This window comes from Delphinapterus leucas, chromosome 9 (assembly GCF_059928025.1).
Source record: "Delphinapterus leucas isolate spDelLeu-1000000601 "Yukka" chromosome 9, BTC_Dleu_Yukka2, whole genome shotgun sequence".
Lineage (NCBI taxonomy): Eukaryota > Metazoa > Chordata > Mammalia > Artiodactyla > Monodontidae > Delphinapterus > Delphinapterus leucas.
Genome location: NC_143137.1, coordinates 33,650,679 through 33,669,476, shown reverse-complemented (window position 1 = coordinate 33,669,476; position 18,798 = coordinate 33,650,679). Strand labels below are relative to the sequence as shown.

The 18,798-nt window shown below is 33.2% G+C and overlaps 1 protein-coding gene across 3 annotated transcripts in view; it reads right to left on the bottom strand.

Annotated features, from left to right (window-relative positions):
* Positions 1 to 1,964: 1,964 nt before the first annotated feature.
* Positions 1,965 to 18,798, bottom strand: part of TFEC (transcription factor EC) — an 82,759-nt gene continuing 65,925 nt past the window's right edge. For 2 of the 3 annotated variants that reach the window (XM_022582818.2, XM_089917485.1), the window contains 4 exons: positions 18,307 to 18,363; positions 14,668 to 14,743; positions 8,712 to 8,859; positions 1,965 to 7,828 (listed from right to left, as the gene is read on the bottom strand). In XM_022582818.2, the coding sequence (XP_022438526.1) occupies positions 7,448 to 7,828; positions 8,712 to 8,859; positions 14,668 to 14,743; positions 18,307 to 18,363 (662 nt within the window). In that variant the 3' untranslated portion in view covers positions 1,965 to 7,447. The remainder of the gene's footprint in view (positions 7,829 to 8,711; positions 8,860 to 14,667; positions 14,744 to 18,306; positions 18,364 to 18,798) is intronic. The other variant, XM_089917486.1, reaches the window with a different exon arrangement.

Here is an 18,798-nt window from a genome sequence, read left to right as displayed (position 1 = left end):
AAGGTGACTCATCTATTCAATAAAAAAAATTTTTTAAAGAAAAGGTAATTCATCTATATCCGAAACCTACTTTTTATATTTACCAATGAATAAATAGAAATTTAATGTCAGAATAAAGTCTCAGGGATCCCCTCTTCCTGTCCTTAGGAATATTACAATGGGTTTTATACAACTACATACTGCTTCTAACATAGTTAGAGTGATTTTAAAGTCTTGAAGGACTTAGAAACCTACTTGTTCTATGTAATTACATGAAATAAGTATTTTTGAAGAGACAACCATATAACTCAAACACTATTTTTCTCCACGGAAACACACAGCATCACCTTTCACTTGTGTAAGCAAATAAATTATAATCTTGACTACGGTATTGTTTGCAGCAATTTAATTTTTTCTGAACATAGCTCTTATTCTATTATAATGCTTGAATGATTCACATGCAATGTTTCCAATCTACTTTTCTTGGCTTGTGAAACTTTTTAACAAAATGTTAGCATTTGCAGGCACCAGATGTTTTGACACAAGGAGAAGCAAAATGTAAATTTAAATCCATGCTAGGAACAATAGGCTGCAGGCACCTTTTTCTTATTACATGAATTATATTTAACCACATTGTGGTCAGTCCTATCAAAATCATCACCATCTAGAATGCTGTACTCTTGTCTTATGGTTGCCAACTAATGAAATTGATATATATTTAACATGATGGGTATCCAGTCCTTAACCCATAAACCTTATTGTATTTTACCACTTAACCACCCCACAGCTAGAACTCTGCAGGCGATAATAATAAATAGCAATTTTTTAGGTGGGTTTCAATATTCCTTTTGGTGGTCAATAAAATCAATGTTTGTAATATATTTAAAAGGTTTATAGCTGCAAACATCACTTGTTTTAACAAAAACATTAAAACTTGTTACAACTTTCTTCATTTTTTCCATCTTTCTGACTCAACTCAGAGTAAGGGGTGTGTGTATGTGTGTGTGTGTGTGTGAGTGTGTGTGTGTTTCTAGCAGAAGGGATTTGCGGATAGCTTCAAATATTGCCTACATGTAGGTTCCAATAAAAAAATAACATAAGAATAGCATATTCTTATATGTGGAGTCTTTCCTAGTATCAAGAGATTAGAAGACTTTTTTATAAGCTCCCACATAGGCAGACATGTGTCTGTATCCAAATACACCACATATGTACATACACATACAATAAACAATCAAGTATAGAACCCATTCAGTCATCCTTTTTTCAGTCTATGTAGTGTCAAGAAAATCATCCTGACTTACCTGTACCTTATTAGAGTGGTTATTCCTTTCTACACAGAAAATATTGTATTGATCAGTATTTTTGGCATTGATAATGCATTAAGAAAAAAATTTATCTGATATAACATTTTTTTAAAATCAATGAACCTATATTTGAACACAGAATAGCATCTTTTTATAGTCAACTCAGAGCCATCCTTTTTATTATTTCTGAGGCAGGTGTGTAGAAAAAAATTCACAAACATGGTATTAAATATTAGAAAGTCTTAACATTTAACTGAAATTCTTATTAATTTCATTATCAAGGGATAGGTCTAGTCAATACCAATTAGCAGCTTTAAAATGTTTTACATATTAAAATACAGTATTCTGTTTATCCTAGATTGTCTGGGGACTATCTAGTATATTAAAAGATTTTGCAGAGTTTCTTAGTGATTTCATTGCTACAAGAATGCCTGTTAGCAATTTTGCAACATTTTGATGAACATTTTCCATAAATCAAAATCATAACAGCTTAAGAAGCAGATGGCAGGAGACTATATTTTAAAATGTAACAATTACTTTCATTAATAAGGAAATACTGGATTACTGTTTTCAGCATGGACTATGAAGTAAGCAGTTGTCAGTTGTGAAGTCTCATGGCTGTTAAGTATCCTTTCAGATGATTAACCCACATTCTATATTTTCCAGTGCAATCTATACACAAAGGCAGAACAAAAAGTATGTTAAAGCATTTAATGATTCTATGCTTTCATTTTATACATATGCAAAGAAAATTTTGGTACATTTTTTAAGTATGTGTATAAGCATTCATTTATGTGTTAGAGAATACCAGTGCTCTCTATTTTCTTAGAAAATAAGACATGACTTTGTTATTAAAAATGAAAAATAGCAATAGTTACAAATTCTACAGTCTTATTATACTAACAATGTTTTCTTGATCTAACCAATGTTAGATTAAAATTATAGGAATATTACTTCAGCTATTCATATATATAAAATGCTATTAAAGTCAAAGATTTTTAACTACATTGTTGTTATTAAGATTAAATAGCTGAATTAATTGTAGCCTTGTATGCCATAAGCAACTGCAGTGCTTTTAGATGAGATCCTTGAATTTAGTTAGCTTTTATACTCCAGTAGTCATGTAGTAAAGAATAATATAATATGTAACTTCCTGATTGCATATAATTCTTTCAGCATATTTCCTATTTTGTTTGTTATATATAATCACCAACTTTAAACGATATACAAATAAAATTTATTTCTGTGGCAAAAGCAAAGTTGAAAATACAGAACTTTTGAAATAAAATGGTAGTGCAGGAATAGGAGAGGTAGAATTGGAAACGCAAAAGTCTTTAACTTTATTCTTGAAGCATGTTGGATAAATGTAGGACAAAAGATATATTATTGAAGATTTCATCAGTAGAAAACACAATAGAAATCATTTGGATATGTAGAAATACATACACAGATCCCTTTACAAGAAAAAGATTAAAAGTTCCCTTTTATGTATAAAGCAGCAGATAGCAGTATTTCATCATTAAATTGGTTGAATCCAGTGGGAGGTGTTTTTAATCAAAATAATTATTTTCTGATGATCTCCTATATACTAAAATTCTCTATGACTCTCACAGAAAACAAATGTAGCACAGAAAAATTTTAAGAAAACTATTTTTATCATTTTGAATACTTTGTTTACAAATTAGAAATCATACAAATGATAAGATATTGGTGTACACAATGAATAATGATTACAGAAAGGTCATAAGATGCATTAGATCAGCAACACTCTAAATGTATTAAGTATTTATTAAGTAAATGAAATGAAATCTCTGTATATGTAACTTACACTAACTCAAATTGACATCTTGTATTTATCAACAAGCAGGGCACCAGAAGGGCAAAGGATGTAATTCCATGTAGCAGATATAGGCTGTGCCATTATCAATACTGAAGCAAAATTCAATCCTTCAGGTATTTTCAAGAAACCCAGATGGTTGATCTAGTGTTGATAACATAGCAAAAGATTAATTGATTCCAGTTTTCATCTACATCTTAGATATTATAAGGTCGATAAATATCAGCCTAGAGATATTGTAAAAACATTGGAACATTTAGTTATGCCATTTATTTAAATATCAAAATTCCATGATACCAGAGCAGCAAAAAATATTTTCATGATACTTTGAAGTATAAGAAAATTCAAGCATGGCTCAATCTATCAAAACAAAGAAAAAAATAAATTCTTTTTTACCTTGTGTAATCTAACTTCTCCCCTGACAATGAAGGTAAATGAGCACACCAATCAAGAAACTCGTTATGTCTATTTTTTTTTAAGTAAGAGCTATTAACTATTTTATTTACAGTCATATGAGTGGAAAAGAATGAGTTTAAAAAGGAGGAGAAAGGCTATTTCTCAATGTCCCCAGCTCATCGGGCTATTTATTATTTAGAGCTCTTGTACCCACATCTAGAAAGCTATAGTCACTGACTTCACACCTGTAAACTGAGAAAATATGATCTGTACATATATTCTCCAGTTATGGGGAAAATTCAATAAGAAAGGACACTAAGAAGAAAAAAATATGAAAAGCTACATCTACTCGTAAGAGGCCCTTGTTATTTTAAGACAACTGGGATTTGGAAAGGTTGTTTAGTGTGAGTCCATGAAAAGGAAGCCAATATTTTAGAGAAAAAAGATTGCATGGGACCTTATCTTGAAAAGATAACTAAAAATAATTTTTAAATTGTTTTATTTAATTTTTAACAAAGTTTTTATTATTATAGAAATTATGTAATAATTATTTGAATGAACAAGGCTCGGTTAATTGTGTATTAATAGTTCAGTGGTAGCTGATATTTTCTGTGACAAAATTATTTGGTAAACAATATGCCTCTTTTACTGTTGTAAGTCTCATTTCTGAAAACATATTGTAGGCATCAATTTTCCCAAGGATCACTCTTGATTCTTAGATATTCAAATAATTTGCCTGTGAATTTACATTATTTCTACATATATATATATATATATAAAGTTATATAGATATATAAAGTTATATATATCTATATAACTTTAAAATGTTATTGTCAGATGGTTACAACATCTATGTATCATAGAGAAACTGACCCATAAATGTATAAGCATATAACAGAGGCATATATATAACAGGGGATGTTAGAAAGGGGCTACTTTATAAGTGAACAACTTTAGTGAATAGTTTAGTGTTTGGTACACTTTCACTTACCTATGCAACCTTATCATTTCTGGGGCTGGGATAATGATATTCAGATAACTAGGGCTCCCTCCTCCATCATTACATATGACATTAACTGTACACTTAGCTCTTGATAGATACACAGCTACTATGCTATCAATTGAGCAACAGACCTGATGTGGGAGTTCTTCATCTGTGATCCAAGGAGATATTCAGGAGATCCCCCACACCTCTTAACACATACAAATTTTGGGCTATATATATATATATATATACATATAGTCCGTATTTTTCCAGGGAGAAAGTCTATAACTTTCAATAGATTATCAAGGCCTTAAAAGTTAAGAACTAATGACTAAAATTAATTTTTTAATCTACTTCAGTTGACTGTGACACAACACTACTCTTCACTGTGTCTTTAAAAATCCATTACCTGTTTTACAATCCGCTGATAGTTATTATAATCTGTAAGTAGTAGCAAATATTATTACCCTTTCCAGATCTCCTTCATCCAGACTCTACCATCCTGTGTCAAACCATTCACTAGCTAAGATTATGAGAAATGGCTTTCAAGGCTGAGTAGTAGTATTTGAGCAGAATGGAAAATGATGACAGAGTAAAGAAATCCTCAGTGTAAGTTTTCTCAGAATATGAAGAAATTAGAATAATGTATAAAATGAGAACAGAAATTAGCCTCTATCTAGAATGATGTGTTTTCCATTGACTTCAAGATATATTCCTTCTCTATGATTTGCAATGTTAACTTATCAACTCGGATAATAAAGTGGAATTTTGTCATAAAGTATAAAATGTTCTCTTGAAAATTCTTGAGGAAATGTATCTTATGGCTCTCTTCCACGTGATCTATTTCAGATGAATTTATCTATCTGGCTTTGACAACTATTCCTATAAATTAAGAGTTTTTTCATGTCAAAAAATGAAAATTATTTTAATTCTCCAAACTCTGAGCTAATTGTAAGCTAAGCCTGAGATAATAAGCACACCATAAAGATCTAATATTTTCCACTTTCATTAGCATTAAAATCTCAAATTTTGTGATGACGTATTTTTCATGTAATACCTGAAGCACCCTTTCAAAAGTTTATCCCAAAGTTAATATTCATGAAAGATTACATGTCAATCACATTAGTAATATACAGTAGCATTTTAGTTTTTAGGCTTCTTCCTCTTAATAAAAAAATCTATTCCTGCTACATCATTTCATCTTGGTTTTCAAGGGCTTTCATAACTTGTTGCCAGTATTTTTCAGGACTCCGAACAGACGTCTTCTAGGGTGGTCAGATCTTTCTAATGAATGTATCATGAAGACACTTCCCCAACTTATTCTTGCTTTTATCATTTGGTTGATATTATTCACCTGTATAGCCTCCCCTCCACCAAATGTATGCTTTTTAAAAGAAGTTAAATTCTGCTATGCCCACACATTTTTGTGATTCTCCAATCTTCATTTTTAGTTTTTCTGACCTCCTGTATTTGCAGCTTATGCTGCACCATGTAGGCTTTAATTTTAAATGTCTTCTATCTTTTGTTGTGGTTTCTCATGCAGTCATTTTAACTCCCTGAGGAATAAGACCATATTTTGCTCATCTGTTCTATATTTTCACAGAACTTACTGCCATTTTGAGTATCCCTCCATAAATACTCATTGATCAGATGATCATTCATGCAGGTCTAGCACAGAGTAACATTCTTGGTAAGTCAATTCCCAATGCTTTGAAGAAGCTCAAGAGAGAATAATTTGAGTGAAGCACCATAGATATAAATAATAAATGCTAACAAGGCTAACAGAGATCGTAGGGTACTCTAAGTACTCACAGGAATAGAACTTTATCCTCTGCTCAGAGCTGAATGTAATAAGAAAGATTTTTTGTTTTACTAATTATTTTGTCAGTTGGCAATCCAGTTTTCAGTATTTCATCAATTTGGAGAAAAATTGTATCAACTAATTAATTTAAATCCAATTTTGGAAACAGTGATAAGTTTTATTTAACAAATTAACAAATTGTCCTAGTAGGGGGGCTTTCGAGATTTTATTTGCTGAAACTGATTATCCAATATCTCTTCTTGATAAAGTAAAAAGGATTTGGAGTGTAATTTCAGGTGCTGATTAGAAAATCAGAAGAATGAAGGGGGAAAAAAAGAACATGTATTATCTGCATTGTGTACCTGTTTGGGGGGGCGGTGGGTATGCTTGTGTGAAGCGATAACAATTCTAGCCAGTATTCTTGAGGACAGCATTCAATGTGTTCTTTTTCTGAACTGAGCATGTCTCCATAAATATGCAAAGATGCTTTTAGAGTTAGTGTGATTGAACTGACCAAGGGAATTAGAGTCTAATTTTAGAATCCTAAGTTTTTATAAATTTTCTGTATTTTATTGTGGAAAATTCTAATGTTTATTGTAGATTCACTTTTCAATTATAAGTGGTAGATAATCTATTTTTTAATTAGTTCCCCTATAAGGCTTGAACTTTAGACAACTATCCCCCAGACAGTGGAAAAAAGGCAATGAACAACCAGATCTGTCGATCTTGATTCTTGAAAATTAACATTGTCAGAGCTGAACAGGAAGGAGACGGAAGTAAGAAAATGTATATTTCAGAAGGTCTATTCTTTGCAGTCTGTTCGTTCTAATAGTACACCACCAAGTCACTACTTTTAAAATATCAGTAGAGAGCTTTTTCTTATGTTGTGCCTCTTTCCAGGAAAACAAAATTTAAGTAGATTTGGACTCAAAGAGAAAAAAAATCTTTTTTGCTCTTAATAATTCTTCGACACTGTGCTTCTTCTTCCTGTGAATTCTGTTGTTTCTAACCAATCAGTTTTTCATGAACAATATATTCCTTTCAGAAAAATTGAGCCAAAGCAATATATGAAACACAGAACTTCATTGCATAGCACCAGCATAGAATTGATTCCCAGTTGATGAATTGAGCCTGTTTATTTCTTATAAGTCATCACCATCATCTGAGCTAAAGCTACTTCTCCTACTGCTCTCTTTGGAAACTGCAGGGGAAGTGGCAGATAGCAGAGGATCTGTTCCAAATGGAGATATTGTGTCATCCAGTAACATGTCATCCAATCTTTGTTCCTCCTTCAAAGCCGCACTAAATGATAAATCTGTGAAGTGTGACAAAGGATCAGAGAAGGCCATAGCTTGATCACAGAGCTCAGGGCTTGTCCCCTGAGACAGAACCAATTGTTGGCAATAGTCTACTGAATTCTGCTCAAGATGGGCCTGTTGCTTGGTGATGTGAGCACCTAAATCAACTGTGCCAAGTGAAGCCAGGGTTGGCAGACCATGAGCACGAGCCTGTATTTCTAGTTCCTGCAATTTCAAACAAGAATAATTAAATAACGACTTTGAAAGTAAACTCAACTCTATAGAATAAGCCACAAATAGATTTAAAATATTAACAAGCACTCAAAATGAAGACTAATACATATTATAAATATTCTTTGCAAATAACAGAGTGTGGTATATTTCTAATGCCTGAAAAATCACCCTGAGGAAAATACTCAGATTTTTAAAAACTACTCAGATTGTTCGTTAAAGGAATACATGACATATAATGGTCCCATAGTGGCTTAGGCTACAGTACAACTATTTGGAGATAGTGGAAATCTTCCAGTCATTCTTCCTGATTAATTTCTCTCTATAGGTCCATTTCATGGAAACAGGAGTGTTTTACCTGGCAGTAAGCTTGCTCACATATTAAAGAAAAAATCTTGAGGCTTATGAAAACCTATATTCTGAGATTTTGTGTCACATGAACAGATGAGGAGTAACAATATAAACTGGCATAATATGCCTTAAGGCAATGAAATCCATAGCAATGTTACTATAGAAATAAAAGGGGGAGAGGAGAACTTAATGTCCAATATTATCCAGAGAAACAAAGGTTCTGCTTATATTATTTTTTGACTGGAATAATATTTGTGTGTTTATAAAATTGATTCTATTTTCTGCATTTTTGCAATTAGTTATTGTCATTCATTATATACTTTTAAAGCCAACTTGATCCTAGATTTCTAATCAAAACCTAATTGAATCAATCTAATTCATGAACTTCTAAAAGGCAATAAAATTATCCTTGGGAAGAAAAAATAACTGTTAATGAGAAAAAAAATAAATGAGACCAATGAATAAAACTGATGATGGATAAGTCATATGTAAGCTACATGGTTCATGGCAACGTTCTTATAAAAACCTGAATCCGGAGTAGAAGGCGCCTGTTAGCCTGCTCTAATTTCTTCTGTCTGTGTTCTAATTCTCGAGCTCTCTGTTGTTCTTTTTGTAGCCACTTGATGTACTCCACTGATGCTTTTAGAATGGTTCCTTTGTTCCAGCGCATATCACTGTAGAAAGGAGAGATAACCTTTTCACAATTGTGCATGTCAGCAGAATTCATAAGAACTTACAAAATCTTTCACATTAATATGAAATAATGATTTACATGACTATTATTCACTCTTAGATATTATTGCTTCTGAATAGAAATTTTAATAGAATAGTTAAGAAGCCCTTATATAGTAAAATTAATCCCAGAATGAAAATAAGTGTCAAAAGAAAGTAATAAAGTGACTTTTTGTGGGAGAGCTAAATGCAATATCATGATTCTACCATTACAATTTTTATATTTTTAGTGAAAATTGCTTTTATTATTAACTCTGAGATTAAAATCTATGTGCAGTATTTCTGCATTAATGAACGAGGAAATGTACATTACTGAGGACTTAAGCCTAAATTTTTTAAGATCATTCCAAATGCACCAATCTTTTAACCTACTTTCTATAAGGTTGCTTTTATGCTTCTAGGAAAAGAAAAATAAAGTCCCTCCTGAATGGTGATCCTGAGTAATTGTGAAACAAATTGGAGTTTGGCAACATCACTTTATGCAATAGAGCAAAACTTTCTAGAATCATTAGGCAAATTTTTCTGCACAAAAAGCATCAACATTTTTTTTAAAAAGCTGGATATCTATTTTTAAGTATACAATAAGTTAATACAGTTGAACATTGCCAATAATCTTCAGACTGTAGCATAGAAAAAATATTTTATTAAAACTTATTTTTAGACAGGAGAGATGATAAATTTGGAACTACAGGCAGGCTACTGAGTTTAATATCTAAAAACATACATCAATATATTTAATACTATCTGACAATTCATAATATGTATGGAGAATAGGGCCAAACTGATTGCTAAAAGTTAATCAGAGCTGTTGAAAAATCTGGATGTATTTTCCATTTAGAATCATGAGATTTCTTTTAATACAACAGAAAGTAAACTTGTAGGGAAAACTTTAAAAGACATTACACTGCATGTATTTTTGGTTTACGTGATCTACATGAAATACATGGAACTTAATATGTATTTATTAAATGTTCAGAAGTGGGAAAATGTAGTTTATGAACCTGACTGGCATGTGCCTCATTGGAAGTTCAGGTTAGACGACAATTCCATTAGCTGTAACAAATTAAAGGAAGATACATTATTCTACCACAGGTGAAAATGCTTATTAGGTGAGAATGCTGGAATAAGCCATCTTCTACTGAAAAGCACCAAACCATTGCCACGTCTGTCTCAAGCTTGAAAATGCTTTGTCAGTTCTCTGGGGCCACTACAGCTGTTAATATCTTTCCAAGCACAGTGAATTATCTAGTGGTGGGAAGGGTAGGGGGAAAAGAGGCTACTTTTGTCATTAAACCAAGAAGTTATCTGTCACTGAAAAGTGTAGTGAACTCCTGAGTTAAAACTCTAAGCAGCAACAGGAGCCTAAAGGCCCTAATTTTGTTTTATTTCTTCTCATGGGAAGAAAAACTTGAAGGACAGAAGGAATAGGATGAAAACAATAACCCTAGTCAACTTTGAAGTTTAAGGTACTGTTTATTTAGATCTAAAATAAACCTTCAAAGTTGTGGTAGATCCATCCACCTCACTACAAATAACTCAATTTCATTTCTTTTCATGGCTGAGTAATATTCCATTGTATATATGTCCCACATCTTCTTTATCCATTCATCTGTCGATGGACACTTAGGTTGCTTCCATGTCCTGGCTATTGTAAATAGAGCTGCAATGAACATTGTGGTACATGACTCTTTTTGAAGTATGGTCTTTCTCATACAGAATGAAGTCAGTCAGAAAAAGAAAAACAAATACCATATGCTAACACATATATATGGAACCTAAAAAAAAAAATGGTTCTGAAGAACCTCGGCCAGGACAGGAATAAAGACGCAGACATAGAGAATGGACTTGAGGACACGGGGAGGGGGAAGGGTAAGCCGGGACGAAGTGAGAGAGTGGCATGGACATATATACACTACCAAATGTAAAACTGATAGCTAGTGGGAAGCAGCCACATAGCACAGGGAGATCAGCTCAGTGCTTTGTGACCACCTAGAGGGGTGGGATAGCGAGGGTGGGAGGGAGACGCAAGAGGGAGGAGATATGGGGATATATATATATGTATGGCTGATTCACTTTGTTATAAAACAGAAACTAACACACCATTGTAGAGCAATTATACTCCAATAAAGATGTTAAAAAAAAAAGTTGTGGTAGAAATATCTACTTGATGTCATTTCACTAAATGTTTAAAAGTTCACTCTATTTAAAGCCATTTTAATATATGAGGTTTCTTCTGAAAATATTTCAAGTTTTCCAAATATATTAAAGAGATGTTTACCTCTCTCCCAAGATAATTTCATGCAGTTAGGCATTAAAAAACATTATATATGACATTATACTATAAACACTAACACATACAAAGACATACCTAAGGAGCAAATGTTGATACTGGCTTTTCATTTTCTACAAAATAATTTTCTTTGAAGAACTTACATCGTTGAGAAAGTTAAAAGCTTGAATGTATATAGGGCTAAAGCAGGTAACAGAAATATGTAAGTTGGAGTAAGAATGCTGCCAGGCAAAACTATTGAAAATGTACAATCTGTTGTCATCTTAGGAGTGCCCATTCACTTAGAAGCATTAAAAAAATAAAAAAGAAAGAAAACACCAAGACACGTCTGATTCTTCTTGCTTTGATCAACATTTTATAACTTCTGATTTAGAAAGTCTTGTTAGGTCTCATTTACTACCTCAACTGCCATTCTTACACAAAGGCCAGAGAAAGCTCTGACTGTAGAAGATAAAAAAAATCAATACAAAAATACCTTAATTTTATATATAAAAAAGTAGAAAGAAAAGAATAATTTGATAGCACAACTAGAATAATTCATGCTCTGTTGGCATTTTTATATCTACCAATATGATTTTTTTGTAAATATGATTAAAAGCACATATGAAGTAAATCACTACCACACATCTGTAGAAATGCTTCACTTTTTGTATTTGCTAGTTTTGTTTGATTTTATTTTTCACTGACAGTTAAGAGACTGTGTGCTTTCCATTTCATTTTCTCAACATATATACCTCAACAATAGCTCTTTACTATATTTTTTCCCTTCTGACCATACTATTTTGACCCAGCAAAGAAGAAAGAAGTACAAATTTCTGAATGTTTTTCATACACAAAAATGGCAACTTCATAGAATTCAAAATGCTTTCAGGTATTAGCTTTCATTTGCTAAGCCACACCGTAAGTTTATTCTAGCCATGAGCTGGAAAGGTCCTCAGAGCCTTTTTATAACCAAAGCTTCAGAGTTCCTGCTACTTGCCCAAGAGCATGCGGTGTTTAGAAGATGAGTCCTAGGTCTCCTCTCTCAGTTCAGTGCTGTATCTGCAAATCTGTGGCTTTCCCACTTTTTCAAATGCATCTGCCATAAGAAATGTGTTTTCTATTGTGACCCAGTGCGCTCCTTGTACTTATAACAGCAACAAAGGTTTCATGAGGTATTACTATCCTTCTAACGTGTAATATGTAATACTCTGATGTTTTCAGTGCCTACATATAATATAATAGAATTAAAACAATTAATAATTCCTCTTTCTGAAATCCACAAAGAAGAGAAAGTCCCTTAAGAATACTTAAAATGAAGCTTTCCCAATTATGGTCCCTTTCAGATGTGATTCTGTGATAAATTGATTTTCCATATTCTAGATCAGGGGTAGACAAACTATAGCCTGCAACCTGTTTTTGTCAATAAAGTTTCATTGGATGCAGTCATGCTCTTTCATATATATATTGTCTATGTCTGCTTTCATGCTACAATGGTGGAGTTGAATAATTTTGAGAGACTTTATGCTCACAAAGCTTGAAATAATTACTATCTGGCCCTTTAGAGGAAAAGTTTTCCATCCCCTGTTCTGGACAATGAATTAGAACCAGAAAGGAGCCATTTTATAACCAAAGCTTCTATAAAAATGTAGAGTAAGAATTATCCCTCACACAAGCTTTATAATTTTTAAGATATTCTCATACATATTACTTGATTTTATTTTTATAAAAACACAGCCATATAGTTGGTGCTTTACAGGCATGGTGACATCTAAAGATGTTCAGTCAGGCTTCAGAGTCCAATTTTAGAGTCTCATCTGTTTTCTGCATATAACCTGGGCCTGGCACTACCTGGGTTAGCTCTACCGGTTACAAGGGAAGCTCTCCTAACTGACCTTATCTAATCACTTTCAGGATTAATTAATGTTCTCCATTCCCTTTGTGATACTCACTGACTGTTGACAGAACAAAGTAGACACTAGGCTACTCTCTGAGACACGCAGGTACTTCTGTTATCCTTGTGGTGACATGTGCTTACTGACAGGCTGTTAAATGAATGCCCATTGTACTTATTATTGTGATAGTATAATTAAATTATGTGTATGTTAACTAATGAAATACGAATGCAAAAGAAGAAAAAGCATTTATAAAGATAGCTATTGTTCTTAGGAAAAGTATATTAAAAGCTTTGGAAAAACTCAAGTAAAATGTCAGTAGAGATAGGTTGCTAAAAAATATGCTGTAAGAAATTAGAGTGCAAACATTAAAAAATATCCATCTACACTTAGGTGGTTGGCCCTTAGCTTTTGTTTTATCTTTAAGAAATTGAAATAGACTATACATTTTTGTGCAGTTTATGTAAGAAAGAAAAATTGAAACACATTCAAACTAAAAGGTCTTGGTCTTACATCAAATGTTTGGTGAATAAATGTGCATTTATATTTTAAGTGTTAAAAAAAGTCTTATCTGGAAAATGGATGTTCCCTTCTGCTAACAGAAAGAGTTGCATGCTTAGAGACTTCAAAAGATTTGAAAATTATTGGTAGGACCTACACCAAGATTGAGTTCTTCAGACTTTCTGTCCAGTGCTCTTTCTGCCATTCTACTGGAGATGCCTTCACTATCTACTATGCCCATAAGAATAAATATGGCATTCCCTTCTATTATAAATGGATGAATTGTCCAAGTGAACTAGCACATTTACATTTAGGGAAAGAATACTTTCAAATTTCACAAATATCACTTTATCAAACATCATCATTTCTGAATAATGGATTTTTGCCAGTATCTGGAGAGTCCAGTTCTCAGTCTGAACAAAACATTTTTTTCTAGTCATTATTAATGCTACAATGTTTTCATGTTTTTAGAGAAACACTTAACATGCTAAATTGATATTTTGTTTTATCAACTATTTCTTGAAATTTACAACCTCAATCATCTTGTTTAACTGACTTTGTGACTGTGTGACACCATAACCTAGCTGAAAATTTAATTGCAATAACCGATTATTGACTGGCATCAATCAGCCTGTTTTTACAATTCTATTTTTTCTGCTTGCATATCGCCAGAATTTTGGAACCTCTGAAAATTCAACATTCCAGTTTTCACGTACACATAAATCTTAAATTGGAAGGAGTGCTATAATCATAAATTGAGGATGCCAGTCAGTATCATGAAAGCATTTGGTACTACCACTAAATCTGCAAATATTGATGCCATACAGAAAAATCCACTAAATACTGAGAAGAAATAATTTACTTATTTCCTATAGCTCAATAGGACAAGTGTTAGAAACAACGTTGATGCTTAATAACCATCAGCCTTGAATAGATATTAAAAAATGAGACCAGCAGTAGCCTTATCTTTACCACAGCTGGTTAATTTCCTAGTCTTTGGTTCTCCCCTCCCCCTCTCTCCCACCCATTTTTTTTGGGGGGGGTGATTGAAACCATAACATTATTAAAATGATTGGTGAACTCACGGATCATTAGACTTTGGAATGAGAGTGCCAAGCTCCTTGATTCGGTAATTAATATTATACCTTCTTCTTCTTTCAACTATTAAAAAAGAAATATTATTGATTATTCTCATTAAAGCATAATTCATTTTTGGTCAGCTGTAAACTTTCTTAACAATCTTTGAAAAACAATGAGCAAAAAAGTTTCATTTAGTGAAAAGCGTACTTCTCAAAAATAAAAAATTCAAACACATTTTATTCTAAAAGTAAAAATAACAATATTAGAATTGTGAGTCTACTATTCACAATTATTTTAAAACATTTTCTCTCAAAAACAACATTTTTATCATTCTTTGAAATGCAATAATATTCACTCATACTGATATATATATATATATATATATTTATATACTCTCCTTTCTCATACACGTCACTGAAAGGCTAACACAAAGTTTGCTACATGGTAGGTATGTGTGCCCAAATAGACTATGACCTCTTTGAGGGCAGGGACCATTTCTTTTGTATCTCCAGAGGCCTTGGCATGTAAAAGGTGCTAAATAAATGTACGTTGATTAGACTATAAATATAGTTTTCTAATTTAACAACTTTCAATAATACATAGAGCAGTGATTCTTAAACTCTGGCATGCATCAGACACACCTGGAGGGATAGTTAAAATAAATTTGTACCCCGCACCTAGAGATTCTGATTTTAGTAGGACTGGGTTGGGACCCAAGAATTTGCATTTGTAACAAGTTCCCAGGTGATGCCGATGCTGCTTGTCTAGGGCTTACACTTTGAGAACTACTGATGTAGGTTTTTATTCAGAGACTGTTTTCTCTGTTTGCATTTCTATGCATCCATTGCTTATGGAAATGTTGTGCATCTAGTAAATGTTCAATAAATGTCAAATATACAAATAAGTAGAGTTTTCTATATTGACCCTTACCTAAGAACAGTCTTATAGAGCACAGAGTAGTCCTATATTCCCAGTGCTCTATATTTCCAGTATCAGGAACCACAACTTATGCATAATATTGTTTAAGTAGATAACATTTTTAAAGCTTTTTAGGGAAATGAAGGAAGTAAAATGTCATGAAGAAGAAGAGAACTATGTCAAAAACATTAAACCATACGTGCTTCAAAAATAAGATCTGCTACTAGAAACAAGGAAAGTCATGAAAAAAATATCAATTGTCTTGGTGAACCTACTCTACAAAGCAATTTACCATGAATGAACTTGACCTTCAAAAATAATACATTGGGATTCCTCTGAAATTAGGATATAATTGATTCTTGGGAGAGTTTATTTTCCCTCTTTACCAATCCTGTTTTCCTATGCATGTGATTCAAAAAACTGACACCATATAAAAAACTGAAAAGAAAATAAACAAAGATAATGCTGATAGAAATACATTTATATTTTACAGTGAGAATTTATTAGTAAGTCTATGTTCACACATACTCACACCTATATTATAAAACAGACTTTTAAATATAAGATGAAGAGCAGCTAGGAAGGATGTTCACAGTTTTATCTCAAAATAGGAGACTGGTTTAGTCCTATAATGTTTTATCAAAATCTATTATTTAGATGCACCTTACGTAAAATATCAGAAATTCCTACCCAGCTCTTCTTAGATTGTGCCCAGTAAAACTTTTAATGGCTAATTATGATGAGAAGTTTGGTTCCTCAATGTTTTCATCTCCAGTACTAGTTGTCTGTAAAGGAGTCAAGTTTTAAGAAATTACTAAACTATTTCATGCTACACGTGATTTCACTCGTCACCAAGTTTTTGATATATTCACTCATTCCTGTCCTTAGATCCAAGCAAAAGGGGCCTCTCTTCTCAGACCCCATACTGATGAGGAGCCCCCTTTGCCTTTTCTTACCACACCCATCCACACTGAGCAAGGCAGCCACAGGACAAAGAGATCCCCCTTCTAAACTACATTCCAGGTAATTTGCAACAGGAATATCTTCCCAAACACCCTGAGCCTGTTCAGGCTGCTTCCCAGGTCCATCCTCTTGAGGGAGGATCAGGGCACCAAGGTGCTTACCCTAGTCCCAAGATGCAGACAAAGGGCAGCTGTTTGCAGAGATATGTATAGAACTTGAATATACAGAATGAGGGGTTCCCACTCGTGTTTGAGGCCACTTGCAGCATAGAAATGCAAGTGGCCTCTAGGGGGTAGACAGAGAAGTGAGATGGGCTGCTGGCTAAAGGATGGCATTGCCCCACCCTGACATTCCTACTCAGAATTCCAAGGATCTGAGAATTCTTATTTCACACCTGGCCTTCCAATCTTCAGGAAGGATAGAACATACTTAATTTAGCATTTCTAGCTTGAGTTATAGCTTTTAAGTATTTAGACATCTGGTAAGTGGGACTTTATTTGTCCTCCAGCCATGATCCTCACAAATGTTAAGGGATATCCTAGATTCATATATAAAATGTGATATTAATTTTTTGTAACATTGATATCTCCAAAAAGGAAGATCCCTAAGTAAGAGAATCCAAATTAGAAAACTCTTTGATAATGGTCATACCAGGCACCTATCATACTTTACATTAAATGACCTGTTATTTAAAGTGCAAACATAGAGGAGAGAAGAAAGGAGCAAGGAAGGTAATAGTTAGCAGGCTTAAAACTAAGAGAGAAGCCTTTATCTCCTTGATGTATTATTAATTCCTTCTGGCAACAACTAGCTCTGTCTTTCAGGTTCTACTTGTCTCATAAACTGCACCAACACTTATCTGCTCTGCCACTAAGTGATCAGAATCAAATCATTTCCCTCTCCACAATTACTCCAAGGACCGTTATAACCACAGGTCAGCCCTCTCCTCACACAGTCAACCTACTCTGTGACGTAGGCAGATGCTTGATAAACACATATATGCAGGTTTCACGGGTACATGTAGAATCAATTTCAACTAACCACATGTAAGGAAATTCCTGGTTTGTTTTAGGGCTTTAAAGTTTTTATTTAATTCTATTCTATTCTATTTTTTTCTCATTTTTTGATTTGGCTCCCAGAACAAAAGCGCTTCACACCCAATTAGTCAAGCTCACTTAAGACAGTTAAGCATTTGAGACATGACAAAGCACTCTAAAGCTCAACTTGCCCCTCAACAACTTCCCTGGACTGCATTTACCCATCTCATGTGACCCATTATCAGAGTCAAATTGACCCCCAGGAAGGCGTAAGAGGCCTTATCATTAGGAAGGGAGGAGCAGATTGACACAGAAAGATAAGAACCTGGAGTCACATTTCTTGCTATTTAAATGGTGTATATTTTCTAAAGTCACTTTTATCTCTTTAAACCTTGGAGTCATGAGTCACAACTGAGTTCAGACGTAACTCAATGCTCACATGCAGTCTTCGAGAGAGAGAGAGAGAGAGAGAGAGAGAGAGAGAGAGAGAGGGAGAGAATGATCAAGGAGAGAACTTGAGGTGCTGAACTTCATAAAAATGTCTAGCTTTTCTGAGAGTTCGCATTGTTTAAATTTCCCAACATAGCTCTACCAGTGAGCATGTACACTTCTGGTCATCTGACCTCAAAATATTTATGGGGCAACAATAAAACATCACACATTTTAAATTCTGCATTTCCTCTTGCATTAATTAATTTTGTTTTGAAAAAAGGAAAATATACTCACTGAGGTTGTGGTTGTCCTTTTTTTGTCTCTCTTTTGCCAAAGCTCGAGTATCAGTTTCTGATCGAAAGGAAGACAATTGAAACAGTACTTATTTCTACTTTACAATCCTTCCAGTCAACATAATTCAGAAATACTAGTGAAAATACAATATTACTTGCTCCAAGTGGTAAAATATATATACATATTTTTTGCAAATATTCAGAAATTTGGAACAGAGTGCTCTTTAGTAAGAAGGCAGTGACAAAACCTATGGGCTTTCAGCAGTAAAACCTGGATTTGTATTCTGGCCCTCCATTTAATAGCCTTGTGAACTGTTACCTAAGTTCTCTGTGTCTCAGGCTTCTTATCTGTAAAACTGATATAATATAATACCTGATAATCACTGTGATGATTAAAATGGGTACAGCACACAAAAAATATTAAACTGCTTAATCATTTTTATTAGTATTGTTCTCAGAATTTTAAGATTATTTAAAATTATTACAACCTAAA